Source organism: Anser anser (assembly GCF_964211835.1).
Source record: "Anser anser genome assembly, chromosome: Z".
Taxonomy (NCBI): domain Eukaryota; kingdom Metazoa; phylum Chordata; class Aves; order Anseriformes; family Anatidae; genus Anser; species Anser anser.
The window spans coordinates 79,184,329-79,211,848 of NC_139723.1; the positions used below are offsets into that span (position 1 = coordinate 79,184,329).

The following is a 27,520-nucleotide window of genomic DNA, read 5'->3' on the forward strand; positions in this document are numbered from 1 at the left end:
CCACTTCTGTTCTTTTGGTAAAGGCGCATGAAAAAAAAATCTGGAGCGCCCTACATGTTTAAAATGCACGTCTGGAACCCAGAGCAGCTTAAGCTAATTAAAACGCTGCTGTCCTTGTTGCAATGAGATTTCAATATGCAACAAGCCAACTATGAAGTACTTGAGTATTATTAATACTGCAGACTCTTCCCAGTTATGAATGAAGAGAGCTAGACAAACATTGCCAACATGCTGCCAACATCACAGAGCATAATAGCTTTTGTCATTAAACAGATGTCCCTTTTTAATCAAAAAAGTGCAGTTTCAAGCTTTCTTCTTATGTTCTTTGATCAAGAGAGATAGAAAAGTAGTTGGTCTTATATAATCTAAAAAAAAGTTCAATGCTGTGGACAATACAAATACAAAACCTACTCTCAGAACTGACACAAGAATTCTGGCCAATATTTCATTGCAGAAGTAATTTGTGTTCTTTTAGCAGAACATGAATTACTCTTTTTTTAACATTAACTAGAATGTAAGACATTTTTACCGCTACAGCAATTAAATGACTACTTAAAAATCTATTTCAAATAAAGCTATGTAACTGTTACCTTCTCCTTGTTAAACCATTTTTCTTCTGAGCTTTAATTTATTGCTGGTTATGGTCCTGGTTAATTTGGGGAAACAAATTCTTATGGAGTTACTGAAAGCGGACAAAAAAATCCAGCAAGAAATCAAGTTGGACACAAATTTTAAAGCCAAAACGTGCAATCTGCTAGCAGGTCAAACAGCAGTTGCCGTTTCTTATATTCAAACTGAGCCAAAATACACGTGTATTGTGCTGTACAAGAATAACGGGAACGGTGTTAGGCTACTAGAGAGCATAAGGATTAAAATCGGTAACTCAAGTCACATGCACTACCCACCCATACCACACACTCAGCATCTTCCCAACAAAACTCAGTATGGTACTGACAAAAAGCACAGTCTTAAATGAACCATTCCACCTACAAATGACTCTGCCTGGCCCGTAGCATGTGGGCTAAAAGTTCAAACTCAGTGTGGAGCCACTGCTTCAAATCCTGACTGCACCTTCAGCCCGAGCAGTTTCAACACGTCAGGCCACCAGAAGCCTTCTCCCACTCCCTATAGGGTCTCTCTCATGTTTAACACTGCTGAACATTCCCAGGCACCTGACATCCCTCTCTTCCACTAACACACCTCACTTCTCTCAGCTAGAAGAGCCATGTCCTGAGGACACAACTTCCCTGTAATTTAGAAGCCAGCATTTTAAGATGCCACCAAGCTCTGCACTGTCTGTTTTTGAAGAAACACTTGTACTCACCACTGGGACGCAAGTTTTTCTTTCACCAAATGTGCACTTGGAGATGCACAAGAGCAGAAGTTCTGAAAGTTTCCCATTACTGAAGCACCTAAGAGCTTGTCGCAGGTTACCTGGCAGAGCGTGCTTACCAAAGCAGTTTTCTGCCAAGTGACTGCACAGAACTGACATCATGCCAAACCTGCCTGATTTTCAAAACACACCTCATTAGTGCTATCAAGACGCCAGCAAGCTAAGCTTACGAGAGAAACGTGAACTCCAATTCTACAGGTGTGACATTCTTTACACAGTGACTTGACTTTTTTGGGTTTTCGTCACTTCTTCCACACATCAGCATTTCAGTGGCACAGCTTCATCTCTCAGTTAGCTCATAGGTACCTGTCTTCATATCCATATTCATATCCTTCGTGTCCAAACAGGGCTGAATGACAGTTTAAAAAGCGGTCCAGAATAGAAATATCATCAGTAGTCAACACTGAATTAAGTTCTGCTCCCAGAAGTCATCTTTTAAAGAAGTTCCACTAGTTTCAATTAAAAATGGAATAGGTGCATAACTGAGCATACCGAACAGGAAATAGTTTTAAAGTGAGCACTTACACCTTAATTGTTTCTTGAAAAGGCTTTTTAGCTTCAGGGAAGACTGAAATTCATAGTGAACATTCAGTCTTGCTCTTTAAAAACCCACAGGGACGAGAGTATTATCAGCTGGTATCAAAAATACATACTCTTGGCATATGAAAACAGCAGCAGACACCAGAACAGGCTCAGCAAAGTGGTGGTGCCCACACTTCTGGAACTGAATTAACTGGGAAGAGACCACAGGAAGTTGTCTTTCGCAAGCTTGTCTAGCATAGAGAAGTAGAAATCTAGCTTTACACAGCCAAACTGAGCTTGCCCTCAGCGACAGTGGTCAGTTTAATCACAAAAATAGAATATGACAAGTCAAAGGGCTGCTTGCTGTGTATCAGAAAACTTCATTGGCCTAAGCTCCCTGAAGGCATCGTGCTCCAGTCCTGAAACAGAAACTTCTTCCTTGCAGTCTCCTGATTTGGAGTTCCCAAACAGCAAAGGCCACTCTATTTAGGGCTGTTTAAATGGCAATAAGGCTTAGCCTGTAGTCCAACAATGAACTACAGAGCTCAGGAAAGGAAGCCACGAGCAAGAGGCAAAGAGTGAGTACATCTGTTAAACAAGGTTCCCTCTATGTGTGCGACTGCCACAGCTGAGCTTGCTCACAGCTAAGACGTACACACATGCAAACAGCCCTCAGCCTCTGAGAAAAAGCAGAGCAACTACCTAAACCCCAGACATTTTTCAGTGATGCTCCAGTCACTGAACTCACCTTCACACGCTGCTTCAGAAAGACTTTCCAAACCACAGGTGTAATCCCTCCCTCTCTGCTGCAGAAAATTCACCTGCTACATTCAGGAAAAAATACCCAGCACATCCCTAAGCAACATAAAATAACCTGTATCCACATGACACTCATCTAATACAGAAACAACTGGAGTTAAGGCAAGATTTACATTTCTTCACTTAAAAACCAACTTGGAGAGGTCTGCTTTCTCTCTAAGACAATAATTCAATTTGCCCTCTCAGCACTGCAGCTTGAACAGATGAGTTTAACGCTTACCATGGGCCCACACCTCACTGCAAATGCACAATCATCCTTCAGTCGTAAATATGCAAAGCAAAATCCAGAAGCCCATAATGTACTGGAAGTGAGAAATGTGTAATTACAAGCCTCCCAGTGACAAGAGCACACGTGAAGACCAAACAAGAATTTCATGCTCACCTGAAATGAGAAATGGAGAGGAACCCATAACCCCAGAAATACTCTGCTTTCAGGCAAAGCCTGAAGGGCTCTGGGGCATTCACACCACCACCAGCTGAACACATTTTTACAAACAGCTCTCATTCACAACTTTTATCCTGAGCAAAAATCCATTTTGCCAAAATTCCCCTAAACCACCAGCACAGCTTAGTTCTTGCACAACACTTCAAAAACAGTTTCCAAGACACTTGCCACAGAGCAAAATCCATCCCGGTTTTGCAGGTGAGGAACAAGGCACAAAGACAAAACTATATGCCCACAGTCATCCAGCTCAGCCAACAACAAAGCCAGAGCAGAACTTGTATTTCCTGATTCCCAAATCCACAGCTATCCCGAGAATCTCACTGCATTCTCTCTGGTTTGGTCCAATATCTCTGATCGACAATTTTCTGTATCCAATCTCTCCTACTCAGTTTTCCACCTTACTACAAAAGCCTTAAGGATATTCTTCTGGATTGATATCATTAAACTATATTTACTCCAAACTTTATTTCTAAGTTGCTATTTCCAACTCATTTAAGCCTGCAGTTTGGTTACACACCATCTCCAGTCTTGCTCAGCGGTATAAACTTTTTTTCCAGTCTATTAGACATTTCTTCAGAAGCATTGCTAATGAGCACAACCCCTGAAACACTTAAAGCAAGGAGTAACTAAACAGAAACAGCTCATTTTACATGCAAAAGGAGTCTTCGGAGATGCATTAGCTCCATTTTCTCAGGACATTTTGACAGATCTGAGTCAGCTCCAGCAATCTAGCCTCACTTCTACATAACTAGATTGGAGTAGGTTGCTGGATGAGACTGCCACATGCCCATCCAACAGCAGTGCCCTCAGCTTTTCTCCTCCAAAGGTCTACCAGACCTGCAACAATATGGGACACACAGATCTATCTCTTTGGACCATCGCTACCATTACAAAGCAGCAAGATTTCCTGTAAAAAAAAAAAAAAAAGTGAAAAGACTTTGTGTTGACTGTTCCTCTACTGGGATGTTAGATATCCTCCCATCACCTGAGAATCAGCCTCAGCCTCTTCTCTAACCCTTGTCTGATTCAACACAGCTTTAGAAGATACATCCAGTGCTGCCTAATGACAGAACAGAAGCATCATGTTCACATTCCTGCAGTAACAGCAAATTACAGGAGAAATGCGCCTTGAAGAAGGCTTGTAATAAAACAGATAAACAAGCTCTGTCCCAGCTTGCAGGAGAAGAGAGAAGACCTTTACATTACTAGGCGGAGTCAGTTTATACAGAGTACAGCCAAATCCCTGCACTAAATACTGCCTATTTCAAGCATTTGTTTCTTTGAGGGAGTAGGCAGAAGCAGAATTTCTTCCTCAGTCCAATACCATAAGACCCAAAGAATACCTCCTTACGCTTCTTGCAAGTGCAATGTGCACGTTCAGGTATGAAAAGGATGGTGTTAGCACGTCACACGAGTAGATGCGTCACAGCCACTGCGTCACCCAAAGGCACATTTCTGGAGACCATCCCCAGCTCCAAAAGCAGCTTAGACCACACAGCTGCTTGTGACACCGCCAGCTTCTTCACATTTGTCTTCATTTACCTTGTATCTCATCATATACTTGTGGGTTCTTTAAGCTGCAGTTAAGGCTTTTCCAATTGAAGACCATCAGTTTGAAAAGATTATGGAACACTGAGCATCGCTTTTATGTCCTCACTTGAATTTGTTAGCTTTCCCTTTGCACATAAAGAGAAATAGAACAGCATTATTTAAAAGCAACGAGCTTTTTACCATTTCTATTGGTACTTGCTTTGCAAAAAATGCACATCAATAAGCCCAGGCATTCAACAGTCTGGAAATATATTATGGGCATTCATGGGCTTTTTACCAGCTATCCAAAGAACTCCAGGTAAGTTACAGACATTATGCATTAAATTCCCTTCTACAGACAAGAAAAAAGCCTCTAACTGCAGATACTGAGAGCTGCCCTCTGTCAAGACACCAACTAGCATCTAGCAGCTGCTCTTTTACAGACCATTCACTGGAAAGTAATGCAAAGTAATTGCATTTTGCATCCCACCATCTCCTAGCACTTCTGAGCCAGACATTTTTGCTAGTTTTGCTGTAGCATGAGACTCTCTATCAGTTGTAGGAATCCTGAAATGCACCTCCCCTCACTCCAAAGTCTGACAGTTAATCCTATCAAAATGGCAACACAAATATTGGCTGATTAAAACTTGATACAGAATTTTCTTCCCCAAACATTTTCTTAAAATTATTCCTCAGGATATTATCTTGAAGATTATCTAGAAAATTACACTTCAAATATTTAAGTGCTTAGTTGCAAAAGTAATTGCAGGTATAGAGCCCTGACAGTCCATGACCGCTGACAGAACTACAGCTTGATTAATAACTGCTCTTGGTTTATCAGGAACTCACCGATTTCATAAACATATAATAAATACAGAAATCTGCTCCCCACAATATTTATGGCTCATGACTCCTCCCAAAGTGCAGAGTGATTTTGAATTACTTTTCCATCCATTTTTGTTCATAAAACCCCAACTCAACTTGGGGTACATCAACTCCCTTCCTCATAAAGGACCTTAAGGTACTTTCTGAAAATCACATTTTAAAAAAAATACACTATCTTGAACATAGTAAGCAAAATGAAAGTCAATAACCTTTTTTTTTTTCTTTTAAAGAAGTCAGACTGGCAGCAAACTGCTTGTGGTGACCTAATAATTATGAGATTAAGAACACATGCTTTTCTCAGACTGTGTTACAGCATAAAGCTTTTCTATCCTTTTTCACCATGAAGTTTTATTCCAGATAATTAAGTGATTTTACATATATAAATACCATCCCCTACAAGTACTGCCTATATTTCTACTTCAAAGTATTATAGGTTACTGTGCAAGGACACCACATGACAGTATTAGTCACTAGGGTGGAACCCAGGATACCTTTGCTGTATTAGATAAGGAAATACATATCCTTTAACTACTTCACAGAGCATTTACAAACTAAGAACCTAATTTTATTTTAGAGCCCAGAGCTGATGAAGCAAATCAAATCCAACATAATGCACATCTCGATGTCTAGATTAAGCACAGCACTTACACTTGACGCAGCACAACTGGCAACAGACTTTTAGAAATCCAGCCTCCAAAGCTCAGGGAATAAATCTCACCAGTCATGACTTCATCTGCAGCTACCCCAGAGATGTCAAACTGTACAAACACAAACATTAGGAAAGGGCTTAAGTCAACTCTTTCACATGACCTAGTAGACAGCCGTGATGAACGTTGACCTCCAGCAACACAGACCAGACTAACTGGGATCTCACGACTAGCTGAATCATTTACTCTATTACTAGTTTCCATAATATCAACCACAGTTGGCTAAGTAGCCTAAGTAATCCTTAACAGTAGCTTAAGTACATACACATAAGACCATCTTCCAGCTGAAGAATGGACTGCTTCTTGAACAAGACTCCTGCTCTGTGATTTGCCCAGGTGAAACATTACACCTGTGTCAGTGTTTCTGACAAAATGCAGCTAAGAGAATTACAGGCTGAGAACTTCCATTTGAACTCTGCTGGTTAGATAGAAACTGTGACGTTGCTCAAGCAACGTGGCGTTTTAACCTACCTTCTTTCCCTTCTAGAGAAGATTGAAACCTAAGTCGGAGCAATGATATGCTGTTCCCCCTTTGATACACTCCAGGGTTTCAAGTAAGCTGGAAAGAGCTTTTAGCCTTTTGAATACAAAACACAACTAAGTCTGGACACAGAAGCTGTTCTTTCAAAATTCTCAAGTACAGGAAAGAATATTTCTTAACATTTAAGAGAATGCTTTGCTCAGTTTGATTTTTGAAAGATTTGGAATAACTCTGATCATTTAAGAGATTAAGAGTGAAAAACAGCATTGTTCAGATTCTTTTAGACGACCTCAATCAAGACTGCACTGGCTGCAAAAGGTCGTTAGGGACACAGAAACCAAGCTTATTTGACCCAAGTCAGAAGGTCAACGCACTAAGCAACGCACTAGCATACCAGAGAGGATTACCCACCTAGGCAGTTAACACAGAAAAACCGTGAGCTCAGGCTTGTATCGACCAGCTGCAATCCCAGTGATTGATCGCAGAGCGGTACATGCTACAAGATCATTAGCAATGCCTTCCTTGTTATCAGAGCAAGCAGACAACGCAGGGAGTACAGCTCAATCTAGCAGACCTACTTTTTCAAACAAGAAGAATATTTATAGTCTGTAAACAACCCTTTTCCTCTAATCAACAATTTTCAGAAACATCTTCCAGAATTTTTCAGTTACAGCTCCACTAGACCTCCTTCACACCGTCATTGATTTGCATTACAGCGATCAATTTTAAATAGACAGTAATGCCTTTTGGTAAAGATCCTTCAGGGAAAGATTCTGTAGCTTCAGCCCTGGAATTCATGGCAGAAGAGACTGACACTGATTATGTTAGAAACATAATGCCAGAAAAGGCTGGACAGAAGCTCCTGTCTAATAAGTACAACTGAATTTCTCACACATCAGTTTATCAGAACATTCAAAAAATAAGAACAAGGTGGTGACAAACACTTATGATATAGTGACTGGATATTTTCAAGAATATTTAATGACTTGAATTATCAATCCCTAAAGTTTGTGGGAGCAACACAACACCATAAGCTTATAGAATGAAAACCTGGAGTACGAGTAAGGTGATGCCTGGTGTGGCATTACAGCACTTGTGCCACCAGCAAAAACAGTTCTGGCTGCCACTGTGACAGCATTAGATGACATGGTCTGCTGGATTGGTCCAGAAACCTAACTCCTGTTCTCCTAACTAGAAGTTTTTGTCTCTAGGATAAGCAGTACCGCAAGGCACCACCTGAACAAAGGAGATGGAGCAATTCTGCACAGTTTTGATAATTTTTAATCCTTAAGATTTTTGGTAGCCATCAGCATAAACTAAAAAAAAATAATCTCCCAGCTAATCAGCTGGGCAATATACTCTCTAAAACATTCTGAAAATTGAAGTTCAATTCATTAAAGAGAAACTAATATTTATTCCTTAATCATTCGTATACCTTATACCTAAGATTTCTTTGCTTTCACTTCAAAGTCCAGATAATTTCATTTCAGCTTTCATGTGACGTATCTTGGAGCCTTTGCTCTTAGTAGAAGCAACTTCTTTCCAGATTCCTTTCCTCCACAGTACACTCACAGAAAAAAAGCGTACCAAGCTTGCAGGCCAGATCCAGCAGATTACAGGAGAAAGATGCAATCACTTTCAGTTTTGTTTGAGACCAAAACCATGAGCCAGCAAAAACAAAGTTGAAAGATTACATGTTTTCTTTCCCCAATCCTGAAAATTAAAATTTTGCCTAAAAGGTTTAAGTCACCCGATTGCAACGGTGACCTAAAGTACCACCGTCACTTGCAAATTACAGCCCTGTGTACAGAAAACTGAAGTCATTAGGCAGCAGCACCACCACGGTTCTGCAGAGCACAGATACTCACCCAAAGCCGTACTGCATAAGGCCTGGCACACATTAGCCCAGCTCTACTGAGCAGCTACCACACATACCTTCTCAGCCCTGTTCCCTTCCCTGTGGCAGCACTATGCAAGTAGCTCTGTTCTGTAGGGAGAAAAGAAAGGACACAGCCAAAAATGTTTCCCCCCCGCTGAAATAAACGTTGAAACTCAGAGATGCCAGATCTGCAGGGTCAGCCCTAGGAAGCAAGATGCTGCAGGAGTGTCAGCACCGGGACAGAAAGTCCCACAATCCAAGGATGACCAGGGAAGGAAGGAGAGGAAGAGGTCTGGCTGACTGCAGAACCGCCTCTTCTTCTTTTTCCTTAACGCCCTTCATCACAAGTTGGAGCAAGATTCCTCCCCAGTAAACTCCCACAAAAGCCTCTCGACCACTGAACAGTTTCCAAGGTGCTGATGCTTTCTGTCGTTAGCACAAAGTTACATCACCAGTCACAACTGAGCTGTTCTGTAACTTGACAGTACTTGTCATTTAGGAATATCCACCTCAAAGTACTTATACTTGACATTAATACATTTTTACTGACTCCCGGACAACAGCTACAGTAGTTGTACAGCCAAGAGCCGGAGTCCACCTACGTAGCTCTGCTCTAATGAGACAGTAATCATAAGAATTCTGTAAGACTTCACTTTTTTTTAATCCTGTCTTGACTTTTTAAATAATAGAAAGAATAAAAACACTTGATAAAGTGATGACTCACTTCCACCCATTATAATTTCTTTTACTTCTTTTTAAAAAAATCCTAACTTCCCCTTAACATGGCAGATTTGGGGCTAATCAAAAATCAGAAAGACAGCCCTTGAATTATATTAAATACTCGCATAGTAGAGTTCAATGTTTTACTCCTAGAGGGCAGTGAGCTAAGAGAACAGAAGGCACGAGAAGTTAGAAGCTACAAAAATAAAGCATTCTTACACCAGGATACACATCCATGGCAGGTCTGTATCTCAGATGCAGAAGACACGATCCTCTTCCAGATTCGAAAGGAGAATAGTAAAGTAGAAAAAGAGCTAGATATAAGCGATAAGCATAAAGAGATGCGGAGGGCTACCACCCATGGAGCGAAGACGACTTTGGCTCCCCAGCGCGTAACGACTCGAAGTAATACATTGGAAATGCAAAATCAGGAAGGGGATAGGGAAGAGGAAGCCACGCACCGACCTCCAACCCCCCAGAACAGAACCTGGGGGCTCCCCGGCGAGGATTTGGGCGCTGGAGGAAGGAAGATTGCTCCTCTTCGCCGGGATCTGGGAGCTTCCGAGGCGGCCAGCTCCCCTGGGGCCGAGCACACGCAGCGCCTCGCCGCCCCGCTGCCCTCCCTCCACCACAGGCCCCCGACAGCCCCCCGCGGCCTCCCCTCGGCTGCTGAATCACAGCGGGGCCGCCGGGCCAAACCCCCCCCGGCCCATAACGGCGCCGGATCCCCGCCGTTCCCCCCCCCCTCCCCTCAGCCTTCCCCGTTACCTCGCGGCCCACAGCCGGCGCCCGCGGCCGCTCCCCGCCGCCACCCCCGGCCCCTAGGCCAGCCGCGCCCCGCCGCCGCCGCCAGCCCCGCCGCCGGGCGCCGCCATCTTGTCCGCCTGCCCGCCTCCTCCTCGCCGCCCCGGCGACGCCCTGACGTCACGCCGCACGCCCACCGGCACCCCCCCCCCCCCTCCCCGCACACACACACCCGGCCGCCCAATCGGCTGGGGCTCGCCGGTGACGTCAGCGGGCGGGGAGGGAGGGAGGGAGGGGGTGTAATGGCGGCCGGGGGGGGGGGATGGGACCTCCTGAGGGGGGCGCCGAGGAGCGGGGAGGGGCTGGGTGTTTTCGGTGGAGGCACGGCAGAAAGTGCAGATAACAAAAAAATACATCCACCTCCGTTCTAATAAAGGAAGGAGTAAACGCAAATAGCTCCCTCTGCCCCTTGGTTGCCCTGAAATGAGGAAGTTTGGTGACAGCACAGGGCACCTCCAAGCGCCTCGTCCCCGAGACTCTGTAGTCAGGGACCGCCGGTGGGATCAGCTAAGCCACCTGCTAATTAATTAAAAGGGTCTCACAAGGTGGGTCGTGGGACAGAGTTGTGCAAAGCTGAGCTGATGGCACATGTGAGCCCCTCTAGGTCACGATGGACGTGGAGGAGCATTCAGAGGGCGCGCTCGATGCTTGTGAGCTGTTCCGGTGCCTCACCACCCTCTGAAATCCTTCACACAGAGGGTGTCGAGGCCCTGGTGCAGGCTGCCTGGAGAGGCTGGGGATGCCCCATCCCTGGAGGTGGTCAAGACCAGACTGGATGGGGCCCTGGGCAGCCTGGGCTGGTGGGAGGTGTCCCTGCCCATGGCAGGGGGGTTGGAACCAGATGGTCTTTAAGGTCCCTTCCAATCCAAACCATCCTGGGATTCTGTGATTTTCTCACAGAAGGGACTTAAGTATAAATCGTGCGTGTTACAGTCACAGGTAATGCTCTTGCAGGCTAATTCCAAAGGGATGCATGTGGATCTGAAATCAACTCCATGTATTCTGCTGTTCAAGCTACCAGAGTACCCTTCCTGCATTCCTCCAGCACAGTGGGGTCAACCTACTCCGCTCTTACCCTCAGGACTAGGGTATAAAGCCTGCCTTTTGTGTCACACCAGCAGCATGGGCATGGCCTGCCAAAAAGATTCATGTCCCTGCCCTCTAGGTATTGCCCAGCAAGTCACAGATGCTCAAAAATAAAGAAAACAGTTCACCTGTGCCTTACCTATGCTTAAATTAACACATTTGTATTAGAGCATATCCATTCCTGTTTTATAGCATATCCATTCCACACAAAATAAAAATGTCTATTTAGTATTTTTGTTAGATTTATCAGAACTTCAAAGATGTACTTAATCTATACCAGAAAGCAGATTGTTCTTTCCACTTCTTAGAAGAGAAACACAAACAATGTCCTCCAACTTAGTCTTGTAATAGAATCAAAAGCCAAAAGTGAAGAAAAACACCCACACACCCACACAAAGACACTGGGTTGTTGGATAAAGTGCAATAGCTATCTTTATTTATAGGATCCCAAAGGACAAATATATATGAGATTGTAAATATCTGACCATCTTTGCTTTTGATGCACGTGTGATTTGTCTTTGATCTCTAGTCTTGAACAGATGGATGGAGATGCCACTGAAGTTAGACAATTTAAAACACAAATCCCTGTTTTTCTTCTCATCTCTGTGGCTGTCTCATTTTAGTGTTAAGGCATTTGAAGTGTACAGCATGAAAGCATGTTTTGGTATGCCCACCTGTAAAAACAGGAGATTGATGACCTGTTTTCCAGGATGGTGAAAGTATCTTGAAATCCGAAGCAAGCACTGATGACAGGTTGACACGGAAAAAGCTGCTCACTTCACGCTCCCACAGCTGCACGGACGTTGCTTGGGGTGATACGCAGAACACGGTGCTCTGCAGATATGCCCATGGACAGCATGGGGAGCCAGCCCACGTGGCAGGCGCTGCATCCCCGGTATGTGGCATGTGTTATTCCTTGCTCTGGTGAAAATACAGGTGTGATGTAGGGGAGTCAAGGCACAGCTGCTGTTGTGAGGAAGACTGCAGACTGACCTGACCCGAGTGGCTGAGGGAACTGAGGTTGTTCAGTCTGGAGAAGAGGAGGCTCAGGTCAGAGCTTATGTCTCTCTACAACTGCCTGAAAGGAAGGTGTGGGGAGCTGGGGGTCGGCCTCTTCTCGCAGGTAACTAGTGATAGGACGAGAGGGAATGGCCTCGAGTAGCACCAGGGGAGGTTCAGCTTGGAAATGAGGAGGCATTTCTTCTCAGAAAAAGCAGTCAGGCGTTGGGATGGGTTGCCCAGGGAGGTGGTGGAGTCACCATCCCTGGGGGTGTTCAAGGAAAGGTTGGATGTGGCGCTTAGGGACAGGGCTTAGTGGGTGACAGTGGTGGTTGGGGGATGGTTGGAGGAGATGATCTTGGAGGTTCTTTTTCAACTTTAACTATTTTGTGATTCTATGATTTTTTTTTAGTGTTAGGCTCTTTTGCCAGGCTGAACACAGGGAGGCACCCCATTGACACAGAGGAATCCCAGAAGGCGTCATGCCAAGGGATAGCTGCAATACAGGAAGAAAAGGGAGAACAAGAGGATGCCAGAGACTAATGCAGAGCAGCGAGGGGGTGGCAGAGCAGAGCATGTGAGAGCACTTGGTGCAGCTTCTGGCAGCACCCCCAGGTAGAAATGGCAACCCCGACTGCATGGTGACAGCACAGGCGGTGAGGAACGCAGGCTGTTTGCCTCCACAGATGGGGAATTTCAGGTTCCGAGCCAGGAAAAGAGACCACTTGGACTTATCCGGGGAACGCACACCGAGAGAGAACCGCACCCGAGCAGGGGGTGCCCGCCCACCCCATCCCCAACCACCGCGGGGGGGCGCCGCTCCGCCCTGACGGCGCGCGTTGCCTAGCAACCCCCGGCGGGCGGGGGCCGGGAGGGCGGTGCTAGGAAACCGCGGGGCCGCCGTCAAGCGGCGCCGCGACCGTCGCAAAGAGGTCGGGGGCAATGTCGTGAGGCGCGGCCCGGCCCGGCCCGGCTCCCTCACGCTTATGCCCCCAGCCCTGGCGGCCGCCTGCTCCATGTGGGGCCCGGGCCGGGCTCTCGGCTTCTCTTTTTCCCCTTCCTTCTACTATGGCCCGGAAAACAGTTAGCAGGAAGCGGAAAGCGGCGGCGGCGACCGCCGCGGGGCCCGGCGGGCTCCATGGGGAGCAGGTAGGCCGGGGGGGTGGGGCGGGGGTGGGGGGCGGTGTGAGGTGGGTGGGGGGGCACCGGGATATGGGGGGGGCGGCGGCCGTGGTGTGCGGGTGCCCTGCTGGGGCTGTCCTGCGGGTGGGGGCCCCCCCAGCTTTGGGTTCGGCCCCCCCAGCCTTGGGTTCGGCCCCCCCCCTTTAGGTTCTGTCCCCCCCCCCTTTGGGTTCTGCCCCCCCCCGGTTCCGTTGGGTGCCGCCGTTCGTCCGGTAACCGCCGTGCCCGCCGCCCCCAGCCCCGCAGCCATGCACCGGGCCGACCCCAAGGCCGGCCGCAGGAGACACACGGCCCCCCCCCCGGTCGGTCCCCAGCTCCCCCCCTCTCCTGTCACCCCAAAACGGCGGGGCTGGGGCCGCGGGGGTGGTTGGGGGCGGCCCTCGCCTGTTTAAGCTGTGTTTATTTTTTTCCCTCTTTTCTCCCGTTTCTGTAAGCAGCGGTGTTGGCGAGCCAGCGTGGAGTGATTGGGGCATCGCTGTGGCGTTGCTTCCGTAGCAAATATTTGTTTAATTCTATAATCTTACTGAGGCCGGCAGCTCCGAGCTAATCGGGTGTGGTATTCGTAAGGGTAGCCAGGCGGACTTCAGCGTTTTGAATTTTCAAGGGCACTGCTTTAAGTTCCTCTAACTTCCGCGTTTATTTTTCACAGTACGGGTGGGATCACTCGGTTCACAAAAGGAAAAGGCTCCCCCCGGTGAAGCGGTCCCTGGTGTACTACCTGAAAGGTAGAGAGGTGCGGATGCAGAATGAGTCCAGCTATCACCGCCTGTTGCATGGATATGCAGCCCAGCAGCTTCCCAGCCTCCTCAAGGAGAGAGAGTTTCACCTTGGAACCCTTAATAAAGTGTTTGCCTCCCAGTGGCTGAACCACCGACAAGTGGTGTGCGGGACAAAATGCAACACAGTAAGTGCCACCTCTCTCACTCCTCTTTCACTTGCGCGTTAATTTCTCCCTCTTCCCTTTGTCCATAACCCAAGCATGTGGGCTGCCAAGGAAAACGTTAGGAAGTAATTACTAGCAGAGTCAAAATTATACATGATGAATTTCGAATAAATGTATTATTTAGCTGTGACTTATTCTCATCTGAAAGTGTGGTTCTGTACGGGTGGCTGTGGACCAGACCGTGAGGCTTGTGCCTGTGCTTAGCATCTCTAATCTGCACAGGGCAATTGACTTTTTTTTGGGATGGAGTGCAACAGGGGTGGTTGAATCTTCTTGCCTTGCAAATAGGGAGTTAGTGACTGTCCCTGTGATTTCTCATAATATAAATATAATGTCAGACAGAATTTGTTAAAAATACTTTTTTTTTTTTTCTTAATCATCATCCTCGGTCTGTTTGGTTTTATGCGGAGTTCTGTCCTGGTGTTCAGGTAACTTGCCGTGTTCATGTACTGTTATATCCTTTTACAAACACTGAAATCACAGGGTCTTAAACTAATGTTTTGTGTTCGGAAAGTTATAGGGGAATATTAAAATAGTGTTGTATGTGATTAGTAGCTGGAGGAGATCATACAAACAGGTAAATCTTTTCTCCTGGAGGTGGTGGTCTGGCCTCCTTGGCTAAGGCTGCAATTTCACATATTTAATTCTGATTGAATTAGTGCAAAATCCAGCATTCATTCTTTGCAGGTTGGTTAGTCCTGCTGAAATGGGCCGACCGTTGTAAGGAACGTATAGATCCAGCAGCTTATAATCCTCAAAGTGTGTGAGTCAATGGGATTGTTTCTTTGCTTTCATGACTTCTGAACAGAAGCTGTGCTCTGCAGTCTGACTTGCAAGGGAAAGAGACTTTTTTTTTAAATTTATTTTGGACGTTCTGTAATTATTCATAGTTACACAGCAGGAGTCTTTCATGTAGCAACTTTAAGAAGCAAGGCCTAGCTGTATAAACAAACCAGCCTTATAACAGGAATCTAACGAAGCAGAATCTCTCTGCCTTCTTTCTCCGCACGTGCTCGTCACCTCAGCTGGTCAGCAGCCAGCACCCTTCGTGGAACAGCTTCCGGAAGACAAACTCCTGCTGAAACACCAGCTCTCAAAATCCTGCTTGCCCTAGAGAGATCATTGCAGGCTTTGTAGCGCCGCAGCAGTTTTGCTGTGTCCTGTAACTTCCCTAGTTCCACAGCAGCTGTGGTGAAGATAAATGGGCAAGTGTGTTGTTAACGCAACTTTGCAGAAATTGTTGGTGACCAAACAATCAGGGAGCTGAAGAGGGATTCAAGCACATTGTTGTTAGCTCTGCGTATGCTGCAGGGAGGTATATGCTGTTGCAGCTAGGCTTACGTTACAGATGGACGTTGTCTTTTGTTAGGCGAAACATAATGATGGCAAAAATCGACTTCATGGTGAAACATATATGAATTAGGAATACTGTAGTAGCTTTAGCTCACTTGCTTTGCGCTCACATTTGAGTAGAGAGTTAAACAACATTTTAATTACAAGAGTTTCTCTCTCATCTCCTGACCAAGCAACCTAATAAAGATGAATTCTTTTGCCTATTCTCCTGCACCGAAGTTGTGGCATTTAAATTGGGAGTGAATCTAAAACAACTTGTCTAATTTTAATGGAGTTCACTGAACTGGTGTTGCATATAATTACAGTTAATGCAACAGAAAAATATAAACCAAAGCAGTTGCTTTAATCAAGCTTAAACATGGCACGGGGAGCTTTGAGCAGTTCATTTATAAATTGCCTTTGGCTATGCTGTGCCAGAAGTATTCCCTATTTTTAATAACAAAACAAAAACATGCTCTCGTCATAAGAGGAAGAGCTTTGCTTTTAGTCACCTCACAGTACTGGTCACCATAAATGTTGAAGAGAATACGAAGCTCTCAGTCAGTAGTTCACTTTTAATGAGTGTTATAACTTGTTGCGTTATTTTGGGGCAACTTTCTATCCTAGAAAATATCCCCAGGTATGCTTGTGTATATAAAATAACTTTATTGTCTCTAGTAAATCGTGCTGCTTGCAGTTGGCCAGCTGTAAATAAAATATTTGGGTTTCTTACAGGCACATGCTTTTTTCCTGGATTTGTAATTATGGAACCTATCTGAGCATTCAAGTGTCTAAAAATTCAAACACGATCAGCTGGGGTTTTCTGAGGCAGGATTCACATTTGCAAGGACTTTGTTGATACAGTGGGTTGCTTAGAGGTACTGAAAAACAAATGAAGGAACAAGCAAATCTGTGAGGTGCAGGTATTTAGGCTGTGGCACCAAGGCATTGAAGTTACCAAAGGCTGAAGGAAGAGGAAGATGTCTTAGAAGAAAATACTGTCTGTAATCAGTGTGTTGTGTTCAGGAATTGTACAGAAACTTTGAGACTATGCAGGAAACAAGCTTGTGGCAAAAGAAACCACTGAACACTGGATTACTGAACTACTCATTCTCTTTTTTTATGCTATTTTTCAGGAAGCGGTGAGGGATAAAGCGGCTTCTGAAAAAAGTTCAAATCACCATCTTGCAGCTTCTTCTGATCCCTTAGTCCTGTATACATGTTCAGGACATAATTCTTTTGTTGATTGTGAAGTTAAGCAAGTAGAAATACCAGAGCTGTAAATCATTCCATAAATACAAAACACTTATTAGTTTCCAGTTGCTTTGGAATCTAATTGCCTGGAATCTAATATTCTTTTTTTTATTGTTTTTTTGTTTCCCAGGCAGGCCTGACAGATGTGTTTGTCTTTCTAAACACACAACTTCCTTACTGAACGTTCTCTTCTGGTTTCTCAGGAGGCTTTTCCAAGTCACCAAGGGTTGCTTTCTGGTGGCCAGCTGGTACCTCTTCTCACCTTGGTAGATTTGCATGTTGCCTTGGATGCCCTGCTGTAAACGCCCAGCTCTTGTTTCTGCTTAGAGCTTTTTAATTAGTTCAGGAGATCCCTCGTCTGTTCAGTGCACCTCATACAATTATAAACAAGTCTGGCAGTTGTGGGTTAGCAGTGGTGAGAATACAACATGTAGTTCCTCTTCCAGCTGTGAATATGGAATGTCTGTGGGGAAAATGATTTCCATTTGCTTTGCGAGGTAATGCTTGCTGTGGTTTTGCCAGCATTGTGAGGAGCCAGGAAGACTGCTTGTTTCCTGCTCCCAGGGAGGGAGGGGGAAGTCGTGTCACCGCAGTTCATAACTGCTCAGAGTCCGCTGAATGCCGAACTTTGGTCACTGTAAACAAACCTCTGACACTTGTAAGCGACACCTCCGTTCACCTTGCCTTCAGTGCCTTGTAAGTAGAGAGTCAGGTGTTGTTCCTCGTCTCTCGGGAGGATTTGGTTTTCTGTCAAGTGCATGTGATGCCTGCGTCTGCCTTAAGGGTCTGCTGGTTTCCTTGCCAGGCATGGCGTAGGCGGCCCAGATGCCCTTTAGCAGACCAAGTCTCACACTTCTCCGTCCTTTGCCATCTGCTGACACACGTTAGCTGTCTGCCAGCCTCCTGAAACTAAGCGCAGAGGGCAGGACGCAAATAAAAACTGACAAATGGGGCTTTTTGGTAGTGAGCATGTTCAGTGACATCAGATGTGCATACCCATGAGCTGGAAGGGCTTCATAGCAAGGTGAGGTGCTTGATTGCAGTGCCTTGTTTCTGGAAATGTGGATTCAGAGTCAACTCACTGGTTTCTTTTGCTGCTGCTCGCTTCTCTGATCTTCCTTTATGTTCCTCCCCCTTTGGACCCTTTCAAGGAGGATGTGTAAAGCCATTCCTCTTGTGCAGTACAGAGTACAAGCAGCACAACCTGTAAGTGGGTCTTGTACTAAGATTAGTGCATGTTCCGAGCTCTGCTGGAAAGGAGTCCTACCAGTCTGAGAACTAAGTCTTTAAGGATTCAGCATTTCTTTGGGGCTTGGCACATAGCAGTGAATCTGCATTGCCATGGAACTGGAGAGCCTGATGCCAAGCATTCTATGAACTTAGAAAATAGAGATGTTGGCAATCTGGATAAAAGAAGAGACTGAGAAATGGGGAGAAAAATCAAACAGTGCTACTCAGTGCAACCAGCAATGGTATTAGTGTAATGACCCTGGAAGCATTGTATTAGTTCTGTTGTTCTGATAGTGAGATACGATCTGGAGAACAGCGATGTCGTTTTCCAGCTTGGCTGAGGGTGAAACTTCGGTGATCAGCTTCAGTCTGGAGCTGTGCCGGTGCAGAATGGGATGTTCCCGCCTGCTCGTTCCTGGTGTTCACGTGGCTGGGGAGGCAGCTGGGCCAGCTCGCTGCTTTGTGTGCAGGCAGGTTTTTGTGTAGGAGTAATCCTCTCTGGAGGTAGAGAGGTTGTGTGGCTGACCTGGAAGCTACCTGGGCACCACTTGTTGCCACGAAGGCGGTGAGACTGGGTGGGTGGGGAAGCAGTGGGTGGATTCTCAAAGACTGGCTTAATCCAGTTGTGAAACTCCATCCCAGCTTATTCTCTTGGTGACTCTTTTTAGCAAGGCAATATGTTTATTTCGGGTTATTTCAAATGTTAAAACAAATGATAAGAATGCTTCTGGGACTTGAGGGCAGTGTGTGAAGAGCAGGGGTGCAGAATGTAGCACATGTACCTGCCTGAAGAATAAGCAGTCTTTTGTGCAAGTTCTGGGTGCCTTGTGAATCCAGGTCCATCCTGTTTATGTAATAAAAACATGGTGTAGCTCAGGGTGGCACGCTTTGGTTTTGTTCAAACTGGTCTGTACAATCAACTAAAAGATAGGGTAACATGTTCCCTGCTGTTCCACATGCAGGGCCAGCAGCAGAGGACACAAGGTAGTCTTTATGTGCTGTTGTGAAATAGCATTTCTTTCACCAATTTTCTAAGCTTGTTGTCCACATGAAGATTAGGCTTTACAAACTTTTTCTCACCAAAACAAATATGATCAGAATGTTTCCCAAAGTGGTCACGGCTAAATCAGATGTGATGTTACAGTGGCGTATGTGAAAACATCACCTGCTGCTTTGCTCAGTAGAATTCTTTCAGTTACAGATGCGTGGGAAGGACAGTTAGATGTAATGAACGGGTCGCTTTGCCCCCCCAGCCCTCCCCCCAACTGTTGGCTCTTAAAGGTAGGTCAAAAAATGAAGTAGACTCGATGGAAGAGCTTGACACACTGCTCTGCTCTCAGTACTGCATGGAAGAGAAGGATGGGCTTTGCAGTTCAGAGTGTTGTCTTCCGATAAGTTGATTCTGTGCCAGAGTCTTTACTTCTGGCAAACTGATTAATGAAGTTCCTTACTTAATGAAGCGGGACGGTTTCCTGATGAACTTCACGGTAAGCAGCTTGACAAGGGAGCCAAGTTGTACAGGAGCCACTGGCCCAAAGAACTTCTCACCGTTCTGCAGAACAAAATAAAACCAGGCATACAGTTAGTAATTTCACGGGGTATGAAAAGTACGGCCAGATCCTAAAAAGTCGTGACTGTGGCAAATGTAGTATGTGGCCATGCCGCTCTGCCACGGTCCTTGAGCGATAGCATTGTTGCAGGCTGTACATCTGAACTGCTTTATTTCAAAAAAACAAAACAAAAAAAAAACCATACAACAGGAGGGGAGATGGATTTCTGTCACATCATTCTTCAACCTGTTTCCTTGTCAGAATAATGGCCTCCTGCGGAGAACAAGATAGCTGACCCTGCTTCATTCCTCACAAACGAAGTGTGGTCCTGGGACTTCTGGCAGCCGGCCAGAGCAACCCTTGCTTGAGGTCCTGACTGTCAAGTTACTGGGCATGCTAACGCCTGACATGCACACACACTTCACTGGTAGAGGAACCAAATTTTGTATAAAACAGAATCAAGGGACAGGTACTTCATTGTTTGGTTGCAGGGAGTTTGCATCTGGTTTTTGAGGCTGTTTTTTAGCTTTTATGTAATGAATAAATAACTGAAAAAGAAATTCTTATTCCCACTTGGTAGGAAGGGGCTTAAAAAAGTATAATACAGCTATCAGCTCTTTGTTAGTAATCTTAGAGGGCTGCTTTGGAGTTGTTTGCAGTTGTGCTTATTTCAACAGCAGTGATGGTACCAGTTTGCTTGGAAAAAGCAGGTTAACTTGTTTTCTTCAGATTTAAGTAACTGCATGGTGGAGTTTCGGCTGAACTCACTTAAAAGGTCAGGTATTTTGTACTTTATTTCCTGTGTCCTAAATTCATAAAATAGTGCTCAATTTTCAGCATTCTTAGCTGGGTGCCTGTCTTGCTAGACACTTTTAAAGCCCGAAAGGGGGAAATATTAACAACGTCTGTTTGGCTCTTGACTTCTGTTTGCTGGATTTACAGGGAAAGATTTCCTGGCATTCAGTGTGAGTTCGGCTTGCAAGTGTGAGCTGCTGTCTTCCTGCCCTTCCCCAGGTGATGCAGTAGTCATAGCACATGCAGGCAGTACTTGCTTATTTTGTTCTTGGGTTGTTGTTTCTAAACTGCCTGCAACTAGTTCCTTACTAACCCAAACTGGTCCCTTACTAAGCAAGGGGAGTAGTTCCTGCTTAGAGCTTAACAGCTGAAACAACGAAGCCAGTCTCTTAACTATGTCAGGTTTCATGCTCTAAGAGCAGTTGCAGCTCTGGTTAACGTAATGCTGTAAAATTGGAGGAGAAAAGTGAGAAAATGACAGAGCAGTTCAAGGGCTGAGGATGGGTTGGAGTGGGGTGGGAGCAGGTGGAAGCACTGCGAGAAATACGTCCTGGTACTTCTAAGGATGTCTTCGTTTGGAAACTTGTTACAAGAAAATGAGGCTGAAGATCTAGAACAGAAGTGTGAGGGTCCGTGATACTTCAGCATGGTGTATTTCCAAGTTCTTTAACTTCAGCCCAGTAAGTTCACAGCTTATTAAATAAATTTCATATTAAAGTCTTGTTATTTATTTATTAGCCTGGTGTCAAACACAGGTGTGCAGTGGTGATGTTAGACTGGAGAATGCGAAGGGTTTTTAATTTCAGTCCTAATATCTAGTGAGGTTCTCTCTGAAGTGTGCATCTCTAACAGCTGAAATATGGCTTTCCCAAATCTGGGCCTTGTGAGATTTAGATGCATTTTCCTAGTTAGCATGTCTGATGCTAGCTTTAGGACCTTTGGGTGACGCTTGCAATCCTGAACCTTAGGTACTTAAAAGTTGATTTCTTTTTTTTTTTTTTTTCCTCTCAGTAGTTGAAGGAGGATGGGGAGGGAATTGTGAATTTCTACTGGAAGGAAATACTAAGGAAGAAAAGAAGATAAAAGTTCACAGGGGAGGATGAGTGGTCCTGTTCCTGTAGTGCAGGTATTAATTCTCAGGGATGAGGTTAGGGCTGCTGCATGCATTCTGATTTCACCGCTTGTCTTGGGAAGTGAGCCGTGTTGCGAGGCTGGGCAGAAGCGAGCAGTGCCTCCTTCCTGCTCAGCTATGCTTCGGCTGCTGCCTGTCCCCCTGACACCTGCATACAAAATAAAGAACCGAACGTAAAAATTCAGTCACTGTAGGAACCATGATCTGTTTGTGCAATACTGCTGACTACAGGGGAAGATCAGTTGTGGGTTGAGGATGGTGTATAAGTTTATGTACAAGGTATAAATAGTGTTGAATAGGTCATGGCTTTCTCTGCAGAATGAGTTTAACATACCATACTTCAACAAATTTTGATTTGATATTAATATTCTGCTAGCTCAGTACATCAGAAGTAACAGGCTACTATATCTTGTTTAAATTTTGCTTCTTATTAAAGAGCAGAAATCAAGTCTGTGAGTTCCCCCAAAAATGTTGGGCTGTGATTTTTTTTTACATCACTTTCCTTAGTGCCAAGTCAGCTTCAGTTACTCCATTTCCTTGCTTCTCATTCATCTTCCCTCACAAGGTATTGTCCCTTAGTTACACCAACGTGGCTGTTAGTGCAGCTGCACTCTGAACACCTGTGGAAACAATCCAGTGCAGGAGCCTCCCAGATGAAAGTGAGCTTTGGCAGACAGTGTAAACCATAGTTTGCTGAAACTAATTTAAACTTTACCATTATAGTAAACTATAGTTTAAGTAAAGTGAGTTTACCATTATCATAAAGTATAGTTGTATGCATTGGAACGGATTTAACTTGGTATGCAGTGATGTCTGAAGATTTGCAAGGCTTTATAACTGATCTTTCTGCTAAGGAAACGGTGACATTGAGCTACAACTTCTAGTCTTCTTGCAGGCTGATGAACGTAGCTAGATATCTTTTTCTTTTTTAGGTATTCACACTGGCAGTACTGTGTTTAGTCACTGTTCTGTGCATCACTAGAAAATAAGCTCTAATTAAATAAACTTCTAAGGTGTCAGTTTGTCAAAGCCAAAACTTCATGGTAAGTGTCCTTATCTGGGCTGCAGGAGACTTGTGCCCAGTGCTCTTGGGCTTACTCACTTTTTGGAGGTGGGTCTGTCTTTCTCCTTGGTGTTAAGAGAAACTGGAAAACAATTTTGTTTTGTCACAGTAACGAACAGTAATAAACTTCAGATTTGAGGGCTTGGTTAAATGGGAAACATGCCATGACAACATTTTCTCCTTTCTCTTCCATTGCATTCAAAACCAAATGGGGTCATTGAAATAAAACCCACTGTAAATTAAGTCAGTCTACTAGTTTTAAGAAGTAAATTATACAATTTTTTTTCAGTCAACTTGCAGGATTTATGGAGAAAAAGAAATTCATAATAGAGCGCATCTTTGACCATCTTGTTTTTCTGATCTTTGTTCAGCAATGACTTGCATCTGCTGTTGTTTTTTTTTTGCAGTTATTTGTGGTAGATGTCCAGACTGGTCAAATTACCAAGATTCCTATTCTGAAAGACCGCGAACCTGGCATGGTGAACCAGCAGGGCTGTGGTATTCACGCCATTGAGCTCAACCCTTCAAGGACCCTTCTGGCCACAGGTGGAGACAACCCCAACAGTCTTGCAATTTATCGTCTGCCTACACTTGATCCTGTCTGTGTGGGAGATGTAAGTGGGAATATTTGGGGAAGGCTTATTCTGCCACTTAAAAGAATTACTACTTTGAAGTGCCTAAGGTCAGAGCGAGGTTAGATTTGGGAGTCTTGTGGTGAAGAGTGAAGAATTTCTGAAAGGTTTAAAACATTCCTGATAAAGTGGTCTTTCATGACAAGATACCTTAAATATAAGTGAGGGCATTAACAAGTGAGATGGTTCTGAGTCAGATTTCCTCTTCCTTGCCCTCATTCAGGTCCACTTAGATTACTTTTAAGTATTGAAAATATAACAACATCCTAAATGTTGGTCTAATTGTGATGATGAAGGCTGAAACTGAGACACACAGCTAGTTTTAGTGAAAAAGCTCTTGTGAGAAATTGAAAAGATGATGCAAGTTATTCAAGTTTTCCCCTTCTCCAGCGCAGCTTTATGTATGCATTATCCCAGAGGCAGAACTCGTCTTTGAGGATCAGTTCTAACCCCGTGACTTATGGCACTTTGATATAAGCAGCACCAGAGTCTATTTCTGAAATGTCCTCATGCTTTTTTAAAATAGCCAGTCTTAAAAAGAAAAGGGCTGAAAGGAATACAGTGGTGTCCCAGAAGCCCTTCTCTCATTTCTCCTTCCTTTTGACTCAGGCCTTAGACGTTACTGACAACGGCAGAGGTCAGAGTTCTGCAGCTGGCTATCTGCTGCTGCTGAAAAGGCTTGACTGAAGATCTGCATGACTTGCTATTCACTTGCATGCTGCTGTGACTGTGCAGCTTTTCAAACAGAACTACAGGCTTAGGGATCCCCCCCCAGGTTTCTTTAAATGCCAAAGAAAAGGTTCTTGAAGTAGTAGTCTTGAAAAATTATTCTGTAGCTTATCTATTGCAAACATCATGTTTTAGTTACCATTTATAGTAGGGACCGTTGTTTGAGGAAGCGTGTGGCTATTCTGCAAAAAACACTGCTTTCAAAATGGAAAATCCAAGTTCTTAGATTTGAGATCAATTTGTCTTTGGTTTAAAGCCTGTTTTTCCATCACTTAATAGCTCTCTAACTATTACTTTTATGCGCTAAGTTTAATAAAACTAAAAAAAAAAAGTTTAAATTGCTGCTGGTTACTTAAACTACTCAGATTGATACTGGAATTTCACCTGTATAATGTTACTAACATAGGTCTGTCCTTTTTGTGCTTGTACTAAAACTCAAAGTGAAGAATACTTGTCTGCTTTGAGAGACTAATCTAGAATACAATGGCACAGCAAATCTGACTTTTTTTTTCCCTTTTAGGATGGACATAAGGACTGGATATTTTCAATTGCGTGGATCAGTGATACCATGGCTGTTTCTGGTAATCTTCTTTGTCATTATTTTACTATACTGATGTACAGCACTTGATAAGTCTTAGGGAATCACTTTTATCAAGACATAAAGATAACACAGTATTTGTAACAGTGTCAATAATCAGTATTCTTGTTTCAAGTGCTCTGTTCCTGATTTTCTGCAGGTGTGTGTGTGGGGGGGGATAAAAGGCTCCAAACCCAACACTTTGTAATACTCCAGTCTGATATAACTGGCATTTTGTAATGATTGGACTTGAAGTGTAGGCTGGGCCTGTATGGAGCCTGCTTTGAGGGCTATCTAGTAGTTATCCTTATGTCCAGCAGTTCAGAGTCATTGCAATCAACTGTGTCAGTTGAATTCACTCAATGTAGGAGCCAAGAGCCTGATTACCTTTGCTCCTTTCAGTTAGTGGAAGTAAAGAAGTCCCTTGAAAGAGGTTTCAGCCAACCCATGGTCTGAATTTCTTCTTTCTACTGTTTGAAGGGAGTTTAATTTGACAGCTTAAGTCTTTGGTTTATCTGAACCCAGGTGTCTTGAGCAATATAACATAAGTACTAAACCATTTTCTTAAATGTTTCTCACTGTTCCAGAAAGTGCCTTTAAACCCAGTTAAAACAAATGTTTTTTTTTTTGAGGCATGCCTGGTACTGTAAGTAGACCTTCCCATTGTAGAAATAACTGATAGGAGCCCCCTTGGGACTTTGAATAAAAATCGTCCTGGGGATGAGAAGCAAAATTTCCAAGAACCTGTTCCAGTACATGACCTTCAGTTCAGAACTTTCAAGTTCTTATTTTTGAGCTTTAAATTATATTTAATCTTCATATAGCTCTTCAGTGTCTGAGATTCTTCTCTGTTTAAAAGAGGTCAGTAGGGTCTGGCTTGGGTACTGCTACAGTGAAAACCACTTGGAAGTAACTACCTTGGTTATTTAAACTACTCTTGGTTTTCATATGGTCCTTAAATTATAAGTTTTTCTAATATCAGGGATTTCACTGTCTTTCCAATAGGCACTGCCATGAGAGGGTCTCTAAACAGTGAGTTACAGGGAAGGATTTTACACGAGGAATAACTTCAATAATTTCATGCTATGAGTTAATAACTTTGGAATACAGCAGAGCAACATCATTTACCTGAAATCCTGTGAAGACTCTTTTTAATGAAAACTCAGTTTCTGTTATCAAGCTGTTTAGTAGTTGCTGCTATATGTGTGCATACACACGTGTGCAGTTAAGATGGAAGCTGGTAAGAGAAAAGGTCAGTTACTGACTTTTTAGTAACTGGTTGGATAACTAGTGTAACTTCATAAAGTATTACTTAAGTGAAGGCAACAGTACCAGTGTTCTAGTGCATTAATTTAGTAGTTTACTGTGTTTCTGTGGTGACAGTGAATATAGTGTTCCATACATGGGTGTCAGACTGCAGATGACAGAAAACTGTGTCCCATAACAATTCAAATATTTGATTTTTATAATTTGCTTAGCTATTTAAAAAAAAAATAAAGCTAATCCTGGAATTTGGTTTTGAAACTAATACTTATGTTGATCCTTGTGAGGCTCCAACCTAAAAATCTGCACTACAAAAATCATTGTAAAGTCTGAGGAGAACAGCAAAGATGATTCCAGATATCCAGTGGTGAGATAAGGACCCAGTGAGGCCCAACATGTGACGCTGAACTGTTGCTCTTAACGTTTTCTGCATGCTCAGGAGTGGATGTGTGAGTAGAAGGAAGGTTGCCATGTCCTCTGTTGCATGAAACCTGTAGCAGGATGTATGCTCTAGTCTCCGGATGTGAGACACCAGGGAAAACTTTTTAAAAGCAATTAGCAAGAGAGAACTTCACGGATCTAGTTGGGGGAAAAAAAGACGACTGACCTCTGACATTTGTTTTAATCATACATATGTTGTTGCAATCTGTAACTGAAACTACAAAGCAGAAACATTTGAACACCAGATATTGAGGAATTAGTAATTACTTCTGTCTGAGTTGAGAATCAAAGTGGACAACTCTTGTTAACTTTCCTTTGGGCAGGTTAAATGCCACAGGAAGAAAGAGGTGGGCATTTTTTTCCCATAACAGACAATAGCACTTTCATACAGCTCAAGGTTAGAGCTTCAGCAGTACATTTTCTCATTGCTGTCAAAAATGTTGAGAGAGTGCAGAGTGGGCCATACGCTTGATTATTCTCGCCTGTGTTAGCTTCAATAAGAACTAGGCAAAGGTTTGCCTCTAAAACAGGCAGCAGTGTATTTCAGTAGTCAATAAGCATAAAACGAAACATCTTGACTGAGGGAGAATGCAACAATTGCTGTACTGACTAGGTAAAGATTTCCATGCTAAAAGTTCCAAACTAAGATGAATAATTCCCAGGATGAGCCTAGGGTAACCGATGATACTCTCCTTGGCTTCAGGGCCAACCAGTTAAATGCCATACATTGTCTTTTCCCCCTGTTAGGGCTATTAAAAGGGACAGCTTCCTCCTAAAGTCTGTCAAGATGTTTAGAAATTCTACTGCTGAGCATTCAGCCTCCGTAACAAGATTGGGTGCCATTAGAAGCCATCAGCATGTAAATTGAGTAGCAGGATGTAATGGCGCATGCTGCCTGCTGCTGTGCAGTGCCATTAGGAAGCTCCTTTTGTATTTGTCTGCTGGTTGATGGTGGCAAATTGACTGAATCAGTCTGTGAGGGGGCAAAGCCATCTCTGCTGTGCTGCACCGTTAGTACTACAGCACGATGCACTGGTATTCAACACTACTTCAACAAGATGTTTTGCTTATGCGTCTTTGCGGCTTCTTCTTTATGATGTACCAAAGTCTGTACGTAGGCTGATGTA

At 44.1% G+C, this 27,520-nt stretch overlaps 2 protein-coding genes across 5 annotated transcripts in view; one reads left to right on the forward strand and one right to left on the reverse strand.

The window, feature by feature from the left end:
- UBAP1 (ubiquitin associated protein 1) overlaps nucleotides 1–10,295 on the reverse strand; it is a 32,267-nt gene extending 21,972 nt beyond the window's left edge. The window contains exons 1-3 of one of the 4 annotated variants that reach the window (XM_083817834.1): nucleotides 8,718–8,735; nucleotides 6,243–6,352; nucleotides 4,722–4,855 (exon numbers count right to left, since the gene is read on the reverse strand). The gene's annotated coding sequence lies outside the window, so the exon portion shown is untranslated. Of the gene's footprint in view, nucleotides 1–4,721; nucleotides 6,214–6,242; nucleotides 6,353–7,193; nucleotides 8,692–8,717; nucleotides 8,736–10,149 lie in introns of those variants that run through there. The other 3 variants (XM_083817833.1, XM_083817832.1, XM_083817835.1) reach the window with 3 other exon arrangements.
- Nucleotides 10,296–13,144: 2,849 nt separating this feature from the next.
- DCAF12 (DDB1 and CUL4 associated factor 12) overlaps nucleotides 13,145–27,520 on the forward strand; it is a 36,433-nt gene continuing 22,057 nt past the window's right edge. Inside the window, exons 1-4 of the mRNA XM_083817836.1 lie at nucleotides 13,145–13,419; nucleotides 14,102–14,356; nucleotides 23,159–23,365; nucleotides 24,633–24,693. Of these exons, the coding sequence (XP_083673962.1) occupies nucleotides 13,339–13,419; nucleotides 14,102–14,356; nucleotides 23,159–23,365; nucleotides 24,633–24,693 (604 nt within the window). The 5' untranslated portion in view covers nucleotides 13,145–13,338. The remainder of the gene's footprint in view (nucleotides 13,420–14,101; nucleotides 14,357–23,158; nucleotides 23,366–24,632; nucleotides 24,694–27,520) is intronic.